This window comes from Oncorhynchus mykiss, chromosome 1 (assembly GCF_013265735.2).
Source record: "Oncorhynchus mykiss isolate Arlee chromosome 1, USDA_OmykA_1.1, whole genome shotgun sequence".
Taxonomy (NCBI): Eukaryota; Metazoa; Chordata; class Actinopteri; order Salmoniformes; family Salmonidae; genus Oncorhynchus; species Oncorhynchus mykiss.
This window is the reverse complement of record NC_048565.1, coordinates 86,975,252-86,988,741: the sequence shown is the minus strand read 5'-3', so window position 1 is coordinate 86,988,741 and position 13,490 is coordinate 86,975,252. Positions and strand designations below refer to the sequence as shown.

The following is a 13,490-nucleotide window of genomic DNA, read 5'->3' as shown; positions in this document are numbered from 1 at the left end:
GTGTCTAACGACACAGTGAAATTCATATTGTTTGTCTCAGTCTGACAGAGGTGGCTAACGACACAGTGAAATTCATATTGTTTGTCTCAGTCTGACAGAGGTGGCTAACGACACAGTGAAATTCATATCGTTTGTCTCAGTCTGACAGAGGTGGCTAACGACACAGTGAAATTCATATCGTTTGTCTCAGTCTGACAGAGGTGGCTAACGACACAGTGAAATTCATATCGTTTGTCTCAGTCTGACAGAGGTGGCTAACGACACAGTGAAATTCATATCGTTTGTCTCAGTCTGACAGAGGTGGCTAACGACACAGTGAAATTCATATTGTTTGTCTCAGTCTGACAGAGGTGGCTAACGACACAGTGAAATTCATATTGTTTGTCTCAGTCTGACAGAGGTGGCTAACGACACAGTGAAATTCATATTGTTTGTCCCAGTCTGACAGAGGGGGCTAACGACACAGTGAAATTCATATCGTTTGTCTCAGTCTGACAGAGGTGGCTAACGACACAGTGAAATTCATATTGTTTGTCTCAGTCTGACAGAGGTGGCTAACGACACAGTGAAATTCATATTGTTTGTCTCAGTCTGACAGAGGTGGCTAACGACACAGTGAAATTCATATTGTTTGTCTCAGTCTGACAGAGGTGGCTAACGACACAGTGAAATTCATATCGTTTGTCTCAGTCTGACAGAGGTGGCGAACGACACAGTGAAATTCATATCGTTTGTCTCAGTCTGACAGAGGTGGCTAACGACACAGTGATATTTATGTAAGGAGTAGTACAGAAATTCTGCAATTTTGTGGTGTTTTTTTTACCATTACTCATAACTTCATAATACATTTGAACAGTAAACAACAAGTAATCCTTCATGTGCTGTCAAGCACCAAATCATTTTAATTTAGCTGCTTCCAAACACTAATGTAAAGTAGGCATGAGCCAGCCGTTCACATAGTTGCTAATACACTGTACACCAAGGTAGTAAATTACATTGAGAGGGGTTAAGTAAGACACACAAAGGACAAATATTTTCATTAAAAAAAACTTAGGAAGAATGGGAACTTAAAATCAATTAATGAAGCCAACTATAGACAGCGGGATGTAATTGATATGGACTTAATGTCTCCGATATAACATAATAGCAGGACGTGAGTCTTCTTCTGTGGTTGATTTGTCAGGCAGCATAATGAACTGACTGATTGAAGGTGTCATCGGACTGAGATAAGATAAGGTCATGAACCTCTCCCTGGCCTCTTGTAATCTTTCCCCTGGGGGGGTGGGGGGGGGGCATGTTTTATTAGCTAAATGGATGGAAACAGACAGTGCCTGTGCAATCCTGTACTCAACTTGAATGGGAAAAAAATAATTTATTTGAATGTTTCTACATGATGTTGACAATCTTAAAGGGGCAAGCTGAGATTCAAACATCTATAAAGTGGTCACTCTGCCTAACGGATGTGTCAATCACAGATTGGCTCTTTAACGAACATAGCACACTGTATCTACTTTTGATTCCCTATACATTATATATATATATACACTACCGTTCAAAAGGTTGGGGTCACTTAGAAATGTCCTTGTTTTTGAAAGAAAAGCTTTTTATTTTGGCAGTTAAATCCACTGTTCCTAGGCCGTCATTGAAAATAAGAATTTGTTCTTAACTGACTTGCCTAGTTAAATAAATAAAAATAACATAACATTGATCAGAAATACAGTGCAGACATTGTTAATGTTGTAGCCAGGATGGTAACTACATTAAAGGCCAGTTATACTGGAGGATGATAGCTACTGGAGGATGATAGCTACTGGAGCATGATAGCTACTGGAGGATGATAGCCAGGATGGTAACTACATTAAAGGCTAGTTATACTGGAGGATGATAGCTACTGGAGGATGATAGCTACCGGAGGATGATAGCCAGGATGGTAACTACATTAAAGGCTAGTTATACTGGAGGATGATAGCTATTAGAGGATGATAGCTACTGGAGGATGATAGCCAGGATGGTAACTACATTAAAGGCTAGTTATACTGGAGGATGATAGCTACTGGAGGATGATAGCTACTGGAGGATGATAGCCAGGATGGTAACTACATTAAAGGCCATTTATACTGGAGGATGATAGCTACTGGAGGATGATAGCTACTGGAGGATGATAGCCAGGATGGTAACTACATTAAAGGCCAGTTATACTGGAGGATGATAGCTACTGGAGGATGATAGCTACTGGAGGATGATAGCCAGGATGGTAACTACATTAAAGGCCAGTTATACTGGAGGATGATAGCCAGGATGGTAACTACAGTAAAACCTGATAATTTAAGGTAGCTAGTGGAAAAGGAGAGACCTGGGAGAGACACTGGAGCTAACTGTTAATGAGGCATACCCCTGCCTCGTGGCAGCAGTTAGCAGCCACTCATGAACACACACACACAAACACGTGCGCGCACACACCAGCCTCAGACTGCATCAAAGCCTACATCAGACCAAACAAGGGCTTTAAAATTAATGAATGGCTTTGTCTCTGAGGGGTAATTTTCCATCATCAGCATTGGCAAACCCTATTGTCAGGGACTGAATAGGGAGGGAGGGAGAGCGGGGAGAGGGAGAGCAAGAGGGAGAGAGCACACCGTTGTTAGCTTGCATTTATCCTCATTAATTCTCAGATCACAGTCAATTCTCTTTCTCTCTCCCTGATAATTCTCTCTTTTTCTCTCTCTCTCCCTGATTAATTCTCTCTCTCTCTCTCTCCCTGAAAATTATCTCTCTCTCTCTCCCTGAAAAATCTCTCTCTCTCGCTTCCTGATAATTCTCTTTCTCTTCCTGATAATTCTCTCTCTCTCTCCCTGAATATTCTCTTTCTCTTCCTGATAATTATCTCTCTCTCTCCCTGAAAATTATCCCTTTCTCTCGCTTCCTGATAATTATCTCTCTCTTCCTGATCATTATCTCTCTCTTCCTGATAATTATCTCTCTCTCCCTGATAATTCTCCCTTTCTCTCGCTTCCTGATAATTATCTCTCTCTTCCTGATCATTATCTCTCTCTTCCTGATAATTATCTCTCTCTCCCTGATAATTCTCTGTCTTTTCTTTCTCCTCAGGGTATTGGTCCTATTCCTGTCCAGAGAGAAGGAGGGTCAGACGGAGGGGGGGGGGGGGGGGGGGGGGGGGGTGTTAAGGTTAGCCCATCTACCCTGGAGGCCACCCTGCGTCAGATCAAACAGGCTGGTCTATTGGGACTCAAAGTCTAACTGATATTGATAGAGGTCTCGCTTCTAGCAGCTCGATAAATCACGACAACAACCTAAAAGAGGCTGAGTTCTGAGGTGTAGCCATTTAACAGTGATCTGTCTGTCTGATGTCTGGGGTGTAGCCATTTAACAGTGATCTGTCTGATTTCTGATGTGTAGCCATTTAACAGTGATCTGGCTGGCTGATTTCTGAGGTGTCGCCATTTAACAGCGATCTGTCTGATTTCTGATGTGTAGCCATTTAACAGTGATCTGGCTGATTTCTGAGGTGTAGCCATTTAACAGTGATCTGGCTTATTTCTGAGGTGTAGCCATTTAACAGTGATCTGGCTTATTTCTGAGGTGTAGCCATTTAACAGTGATCTGGCTGATTTCTGAGGTGTAGCCATTTAACAGTGATCTGGCTTATTTCTGAGGTGTAGCCATTTAACAGTGATCTGGCTTATTTCTGAGGTGTAGCCATTTAACAGTGATCTGGCTGATTTCTGAGGTGTAGCCATTTAACAGTGATCTGGCTTATTTCTGAGGTGTAGCCATTTAACAGTGATCTGGCTTATTTCTGAGGTGTAGCCATTTAACAGTGATCTGGCTGATTTCTGAGGTGTAGCCATTTAACAGTGATCTGGCTTATTTCTGAGGTGTAGCCATTTAACAGTGATCTGGCTTATTTCTGAGGTGTAGCCATTTAACAGTGATCTGGCTTATTTCTGAGGTGTAGCCATTTAACAGTGATCTGGCTTATTTCTGAGGTGTAGCCATTTAACAGTGATCTGGCTTATTTCTGAGGTGTAGGCATTTAACAGTGATCTGGCTTATTTCTGAGGTGTAGCCTTTTAACAGTGATCTGGCTTATTTCTGAGGTGTAGCCATTTAACAGTGATCTGGCTTATTTCTGAGGTGTAGGCATTTAACAGTGATCTGGCTTATTTCTGAGGTGTAGCCATTTAACAGTGATCTGGCTTATTTCTGAGGTGTAGCCTTTTAACAGTGATCTGGCTTATTTCTGAGGTGTAGCCATTTAACAGTGATCTGGCTTATTTCTGAGGTGTAGCCATTTAACAGTGATCTGGCTGATTTCTGAGGTGTAGCCATTTAACAGTGATCTGGCTTATTTCTGAGGTGTAGCCATTTAACAGTGATCTGGCTTATTTCTGAGGTGTAGCCATTTAACAGTGATCTGGCTGATTTCTGAGGTGTAGCCATGTAATAGTGATCTGGCTGATTTCTGAGGTGTAGCCATGTAATAGTGATCTGGCTTATTTCTGAGGTGTAGCCTTTTAACAGTGAAAAGAAGAAATAGAAGAAGAACTACAATACAGGTGTATTAGGGAGCGCTTATGATTATAACAGGGTTTTTCAGACGGGTTGGGGCTATTTTTTGTCAACAAATAGCAACGTTTGTCGCAAACGAGGAATACAGTACATAAAGCATGATGAGATTCTCTAATGCTCTCTCTGCCCCAAATTACTGGAGTCTGAGTCAGTCTCTTAAAACGGTCTGCGTCACTACCCTCAATAAACTTCCAGGCATTAGAACAAGCCTTCCTGAAATGTCACATAATTGCCTTACTGACACGGATGATATGAAGCGGAATATCATGGTATACAATGAGCCATGTAATAAAGTTGTATGATTAAATTCCTTTCAGCCTTTCTTCTCTTACCTCCGCCTCTCTACCTTCAGTATATTATGTCATTTACATGCTTCACGGCTTGTAGCAAAGCAATCCTATTTACCCCTTTACAGCCCATAAATGGAAGAGGTGTGAGGGCTTTTAACAATCGCAGGACAATATATTTTTTCATTCACAGAGCTCAAAGGGTCTATGCTGTTAATGTGTGATTTTATTATCAGTTTATATGTTTGTAAAGACTACAGTATTTGGGGTCGTGCAGCAGAAATGTTTTCCCTCTTATGAAATCTGTCAACATTCCTTCCTCATAAATACGTTTGCAAACATATCAGAATTCTTCAAGAGTGCATTGATGGAAAAATGAATTCCCATCATGCTTTAAGTTTTTCTGCCAGTCAACAGAAAACATTTTTCTACGAGCAGCTTCTACCAAGTCTCCGTGGCCCTATAGTGTTTACCCATCGGAGAGCACCAGCACAGTGGTTTTTCATATCATCATTTTCTTTCCAGTAACTCCACCCTGGCTTTAATTCCGCTCTGGTGAATGCAGACTAATCAATCTCTCTCAGTTACCATCTGCATGTCCTTAGCCATTGTCTTCGTACTGTACTGTACAGTCTGGCTTGTGGATCGTCAGTCTCCTAAGTGAACTAGAAGAGCTACATATGCTTTGTGTTGAGTGTTCTTGCTTGCATCTATCTGCTTTAGTAAATATTTAGACAATAACCATGTCCATGTTTGCACTTGTTGTGAATCATTTTCTACCCCAGTTTGATTACCGTAAGGTTTCTTGTAGTGTGCTCATGTTTAGATAGTAAAAGCCCATCTCCACTCCACACCTCCACTGAGAAAAGCATAAAAAAAGGATGATCACTTTGTCACCTGCGATGAATAAAGCTAATATTTCCATATACCCTGCCAATTAGAGACAAATACAAGACACGCCAAGGCTACGGTCCACCCTCGTCTTTACCTCATTATAGGCAGGGTAGGGCCACATTTCAGAACTCCTAATGTGCATTCCAAATGGCACCCTATTCCCTATATTCCAATGGGGCCTTGGTCAAAAGTAGTGCACTATATAGGCAGTAGGGTGACATTTGGGACGTAGACCTAGTTGATCTAGAATTGTGATGGCTTGTGTTTCCAGCTGTGAGGCTTTCCTCTTTCCTTTTAATCAGTGTTCAGTGCTGGACAATTACAGGCCCTAATATTCATAAAGAACCTTCGGTTAGAGAGAGACATGGCTTTGAAAGAGGGTAGGCTGGGATGTCTGACTGCATTAAACAGCGAGAGGGCTTGAATTGATCCGTGACTCCTGCAGACATTTTACGTCTTAGCTTTGAGGAAAAGATCTTTACCCTGGACAATAAATACAAATGTTAATGAATTGCTCTGCATTCTGGGACTAAGAAATCCATTCCATGTGATGTTTTCACAGTTGATAGTGGCAGCCAATGTTGACGTAACTATTGTACAGTTAAAACTCCCATCACCATTACTGTGTTATGCATTGAGTCTGAGTGAGTTTAGAAGTGAGATAAAGACTTAATAATGAGCCTCCAAAATATGCATTCAGTAACAGGTGCCATACAGTCTATGTATTGGCACCACAAGATAACACACAACTGACTCATGTAAAGGAGATTTGTAGGGGGCCTATATATTTTGTTATTCATGGTATACCAGTGATGAACTCTCAAGAAAACCAAAGAAACACAGCTCCCTGCCTCCCCTGACACGCTGTAGGAGGGGCAATCACAATCAGAAGCCTTTGATACATTATTTCTGTTCAGATCCATATTTCATATTTCTATGAAGAACGCTAAGGCTCCATCCCAAATGGTACCCTATTCCCTATATAGTGCACTACTTTTGATCAAATGTAGTGCACTGTCTACAGAAGAGCGAGTCATTTGGGAGGCATCCTAGAACTCTCTATGGAGCGTAATTACATTTCAAGGCTGGCGTTGTAACTTATCACACACTCAGTTGAAGGGTCCTTTTTTTTAATAATTTTGCCCCAGACCCCTGGCGCTGCTTCCTAGACTGACAAACTCAGTAGGGATGACGTGTTGCATTGCAGCTGAATAGTGGCATACCAATCAGACAGTTTTCATATAAGTAGAAGTCAAAAGTTTACATATACACTTAGGTTTGAGTCATTAAAACTCGTTTTTCAACCACTCCACAAATGTAGTTTTGGCAAGTCGGTTAGGACATCTACTTTGTGCATGACACAAGTAATTTTTCCAACAATTGTTTACAGACAGATTATTTCACTTATAATTCACTGTATCACAATTCCAGTGGGTCAGAAGTTCAGTAAATTGACTGTGCCTTTAAACAGCTTGGAAAATTCCAGAAAATTATGTCATGGCTTTAGAAGCTTCCGATAGGCTAATTGACATAATTTGAGTCAATTGGAGGTGTACCTGTGTATGCATTTCAAGGCCTACCTTCAAACTCAATGCCTCTTTGCTTGACATCATGGAAAAATCAAAAGAAATCAGCCAAGACCTCAGAAAAGAATTGTAGACCTCCACAAATCTTGTTCATCCTTGGGAGCAATTTCCAAACGCCTAAAGGTACTGCGTTCCTCTGTACAAACAATAGTACGCAAGTATAAACACCATGATACCACGCAGCCGTCATACCGCTCAGGAAGGAGACGTGTTCTGTCTCCTAGAGATGAATGTACTTTGGTGCGAAAAGTGCAAATCAATCCCAGAACAACAGCAAAGGACCTTGTGAAGATGCTGGAGGAAACAGGTACAAAGTATCTATATCCACAGTAAAACGAGTCCTATATCGACACAATCTGAAAGGCCGCTCATCATGGAAGAAGCCACTGCTCCACAACCGCCATGAAAAAGCCAGACTATCGTTTGCAACTGCACATGGGGACAAATATTGTACTATTTGGAGAACTGTCCTCTGGTCTGATGTTTGGAGGAAAAATGGGAAGGCTTGCAAGCTGTGAAGCACAGGGGTGGCAGCATCATGTTGTGGGGTAGCTTTGCTGCAGGAGGGACTGGTGCACTTCACGAAATAGATGGCATGATGAGTGAGGAAAAATGTTGTGCATATATTGAAGCAACATCTCAAGACATCAGTCAGGAAGTTAAAGCTTGGTTGCAAATGGGCCTTCTAAATGGACAATGACCCCAAGCATGCTTCCAAAGTTGTGGCAAAATGGCTTAAGGACAACAAAGTCAAGGTATTGGAGTGGACATCACAATGCCCTGACCTCAATCTTATAGAACATTTGTTCTATTTGTTTTTCAGAACTGAAAAAGCATGTGTGAGCAAGGAGGCCTACAAACCTGACTCAGTTACACCAGCTCTGTCAGGAGGAATGGGCAAAATTCACCCAACTTATTGTGGGAAGCTTGTTGGAGGCTACCCGAAACGTTTGACCCAAGTTAAACAATTTAAAGGTAATGCTACCAAATACTAATTGAGTGTATGTAAACTTCTGACCCACTTCTGAATGTGATGAAAGAAATAAAAGCTGAAATAAATCATTCGTTCTACTATTATTCTGACATTTCACACTCTTAAAATAAAGTGGTGATCCTAACTGGCCTAAAACAGGGAATTTTTACTAGGATTAAATGTCAGAAATTGTGAAAAAGTGAGTTTAAATGTATTTGGCTAAGGTGTATGTAAACTTTCAACTTCAACTGTTTCAACAAGGTATTTATTTATATTAACTCATGAAGTCAGTTAAGAACAAATTCTTATTTACTATGCCAGCCTAGAATAGGGTTAACTGCCTTGTTCAGGGGCAGAACTGCATATTTTTACCTTGTCAGCTCGGGGATTCGATCTAGCAACCTTTCAGTTACTGGCCCAACCACTAGGCTACCTGCCTCCCCATAAGATACAGACAATATATAGGAGACAAAATCATCACTTCTATACATTCGACACAATAGCCAATTTCTCAGTGCTCTGTACTGTGAGGGTGTTTTATGAAATATTACACTTTTCTAAGTTGCTCGTCATCTCCCCGTCTCTCTCCCACCCCCTTTTCCCATCTCCAGACTCCAGCTACGTCCAGTACTCTGGTAATTCCTACTTGGAGTTTGAGGGCATAGACCTCGGTGCCAACAACAACATCACTGTGAGGTTTCAGACCCAGGAGGCCCAGGGGACCATTCTGTACGTTGACCAAGGAGCAGTGACCAGGGGCTTCTTTTTCATGAAACTCTTCATCCAGGAGGGAATGCTACAGGTGAGGCTTTTTCTGAGTACCAAATGGCACCCTATTCCTATATAGTGCACTTCTTTTGACCAGGGCTCATGAGACTCAATAACTTGAAAGATAAAGGTTTTGTCCCAAATGGCACCCTATTCTCTATATCTGCTATGGGAGGCCCTATGGGCTCTGGTCAACAGACTACATAGGGTTATGTTTGGGACACAGCCTCTATGTTTCTAGTCTCTATGAAGTCTTTGATTATTTTCTGTTTCATTGTTGTTTACAGTACTTTACTGCCTATATCGGCTGATGCAGCCTAGAATTGTGCATGTTTTGTGGACTATAGTGCTTTGTGGTATGTTTTTTACCAAACAATTGATGCACTATGTAGCAGACTATTATCATCACCCTGTTCTGATGTAGCAGACTATTATCATCACCCTGTTCTGATGCATCATGTAGCAGACTATTATCATCACCCTGTTCTGATGCATCATGTAGCAGACTATTATCATCACCCTGTTCTGATGCATCATGTAGCAGACTATTATCATCACCCTGTTCTGATGTAGCAGACTATTATCATCACCCTGTTCTGATGTAGCAGACTATTAGCATCACCCTGTTCTGATGTACCATGTATCAGACTATTATCATCACCCTGTTCTGATATAGCATACTATTATCATCACCCTGTTATGATGCACCATGTAGCAGACTATTATCATCACCCTGTTCTGATATAGCATACTATTATCATCACCCTGTTATGATGCACCATGTAGCAGACTATTATCATCACCCTGTTCTGATGTACCATTTATCAGAATATTATCATCACCCTGTTTTGATGTACCATTTATCAGACTCTTGTCATCACCCTGTTCTGATGTAGCATACTATTATCATGACCCTGTTCTGATGCACCATGTATCAGACTATTATCATCGCCCTGTTCTGATGTACCATGTAGCAGACTATTATCATCACCCTGTTCTGATGTACCATGTAGCAGACTATTATCATCACCCTGTTCTGATGTACCATGTAGCAGACTATTATCATCACCCTGTTCTGGTGTATCAGACTATTATCATCACCCTGTTCTGATGTACCATGTAGCAGACTATTATCATCACCCTGTTCTGATGTACCATGTAGCAGATTATTATCATCACCCTGTTCTGATGTACCATGTAGCAGACTATTATCATCACCCTGTTCTTATGTACCATGTAGCAGACTATTTGCATCACCCTCCTCTGATGTACCATGTAGCAGATTATTATCATCACCCTGTTCTGATGTAGCAGACTTTTATCACCACCCTGTTCAGATGTAGTATGTATCAGACTATTATCATCACCCTGTTCTGATGCATCATGTATCAGATTATTATCATCACCCTGTTCTGATGTAGCAGACTATTATCATCACCCTGTTCGGATGTAGTATGTATCAGACTATTATCATCACCCTGTTCTGATGCATCATGTATCAGATTATTATCATCACCCTGTTCTGATGTAGCAGACTATTATCATCACCCTGTTTTGATGCACCATGTAGCAGACTATTATCATCACCCTGTTCTGATGTACCATGTAGCAGACTATTATCATCACCCTGTTCTGATGTACCATGTAGCAGACTATTATCATCACCCTGTTCTGGTGTATCAGACTATTATCATCACCCTGTTCTGATGCACCATGTAGCAGACTATTATCATCACCCTGTTCTGATGTACCATGTAGCAGATTATTATCATCACCCTGTTCTGATGTACCATGTAGCAGACTATTATCATCACCCTGTTCTTATGTACCATGTAGCAGACTATTTGCATCACCCTCCTCTGATGTACCATGTAGCAGACTATTATCATCACTCTGTTCTGATGTAGCAGACTTTTATCACCACCCTGTTCTGATGCACCATGTATCCGACTATCATCATCACCTTGTTCTGATGCCACATGTAGCAGACTATTATCATCACCCTGTTCGGATGTAGTATGTATCAGACTATTATCATCACCCTGTTCTGATGCATCATGTATCAGATTATTATCATCACCCTGTTCTGATGTAGCAGACTATTATCATCACCCTGTTTTGATGCACCATGTAGCAGACTATTATCATCACCCTGTTCTGATGTAGCAGACTATTATCATCACCCTGTTCTGATGCACCATGTAGCATACTATTATCATCACCCTGTTCTGATGCCACATGTAGCAGATTATTATCATCACCCTGTTCTTATGTAGCAGACTATTATCATCACCCTGTTCTGATGCACCATGTAGCAGACTATTATCATCACCCTGTTTGGATGTAGTATGTATCAGATTATTATCATCACCCTGTTCTGATGTAGCAGACTATTATCCTCACCCTGTTTTGATGCACCATGTAGCAGACTATTATCATCACCCTGTTCTGATGCCACATGTAGCAGACTATTATCATCACCCTGTTCTGATGTAGCAGACTATTATCATCACCCTGTTCTGATGTATCAGACTATTATCATCACCCTGTTCTGATGCCACATGTAGCAGACTATTATCATCACCCTGTTCTGATGTAGCAGACTATTATCATTATCCTGTTCTGATGTATCAGACTATTATCATCACCCTGTTCTGATGCACCATGTAGCAGACTATTATCATCACCCTGTTCTGATGCACCATGTAGCAGACTATTATCATCACCCTGTTCTGGTGCCACATGTAGCAGACTATTATCATCGCCCTGTTCTGATGTACCAGACTATTATCATCACCCTGTTCGGATGTAGTATGTATCAGACTATTATCATCACCCTGTTCTGATGCATCATGTATCAGATTATTATCATCACCCTGTTCTGATGTAGCAGACTATTATCATCACCCTGTTTTGATGCACCATGTAGCAGACTATTATCATCACCCTGTTCTGATGTACCATGTAGCAGACTATTATCATCACCCTGTTCTGATGTACCATGTAGCAGACTATTATCATCACCCTGTTCTGGTGTATCAGACTATTATCATCACCCTGTTCTGATGCACCATGTAGCAGACTATTATCATCACCCTGTTCTGATGTACCATGTAGCAGATTATTATCATCACCCTGTTCTGATGTACCATGTAGCAGACTATTATCATCACCCTGTTCTTATGTACCATGTAGCAGACTATTTGCATCACCCTCCTCTGATGTACCATGTAGCAGACTATTATCATCACTCTGTTCTGATGTAGCAGACTTTTATCACCACCCTGTTCTGATGCACCATGTATCCGACTATCATCATCACCTTGTTCTGATGCCACATGTAGCAGACTATTATCATCACCCTGTTCGGATGTAGTATGTATCAGACTATTATCATCACCCTGTTCTGATGCATCATGTATCAGATTATTATCATCACCCTGTTCTGATGTAGCAGACTATTATCATCACCCTGTTCTGATGCACCATGTAGCATACTATTATCATCACCCTGTTCTGATGCCACATGTAGCAGATTATTATCATCACCCTGTTCTTATGTAGCAGACTATTATCATCACCCTGTTCTGATGCACCATGTAGCAGACTATTATCATCACCCTGTTTGGATGTAGTATGTATCAGATTATTATCATCACCCTGTTCTGATGTAGCAGACTATTATCCTCACCCTGTTTTGATGCACCATGTAGCAGACTATTATCATCACCCTGTTCTGATGCCACATGTAGCAGACTATTATCATCACCCTGTTCTGATGTAGCAGACTATTATCATCACCCTGTTCTGATGTATCAGACTATTATCATCACCCTGTTCTGATGCCACATGTAGCAGACTATTATCATCACCCTGTTCTGATGTAGCAGACTATTATCATCATCCTGTTCTGATGTATCAGACTATTATCATCACCCTGTTCTGATGCACCATGTAGCAGACTATTATCATCACCCTGTTCTGATGCACCATGTAGCAGACTATTATCATCACCCTGTTCTGGTGCCACATGTAGCAGACTATTATCATCGCCCTGTTCTGATGTACCAGACTATTATCATCACCCTGTTCTGATTCACCATGTATCAGACTATTATCATCACCCTGTTCTGATGTAGCAGACTATTATCATCACCCTGTTCTGATGCACCATTTATCAGACTATTATCATCACCCTGTTCTGATGCACCATGTAGCAATCTATCATCATCACCCTGTTCTGATGTATCAGGCTATTATCATCACCCTGTTCTGATGCACCATGTAGCAGACTATTATCATCACCCTGTTCTGATGTACCATGTAGCAGATTATTATCATCACCCTGTTCTGATGTACCATGTAGCAGACTATTATCATCACCCTGTTCTG

At 41.1% G+C, this 13,490-nt stretch overlaps 1 protein-coding gene across 1 annotated transcript in view; it reads left to right on the top strand.

Moving 5' to 3' along the window:
- The window catches only part of LOC110532959 (protein eyes shut homolog), a 91,193-nt gene that overhangs the window by 60,349 nt on the left and 17,354 nt on the right, over positions 1-13,490 (top strand). Inside the window, exons 10-11 of the mRNA XM_036990006.1 lie at positions 3,109-3,143; positions 8,942-9,132. Of these exons, the coding sequence (XP_036845901.1) occupies positions 3,109-3,143; positions 8,942-9,132 (226 nt within the window). The remainder of the gene's footprint in view (positions 1-3,108; positions 3,144-8,941; positions 9,133-13,490) is intronic.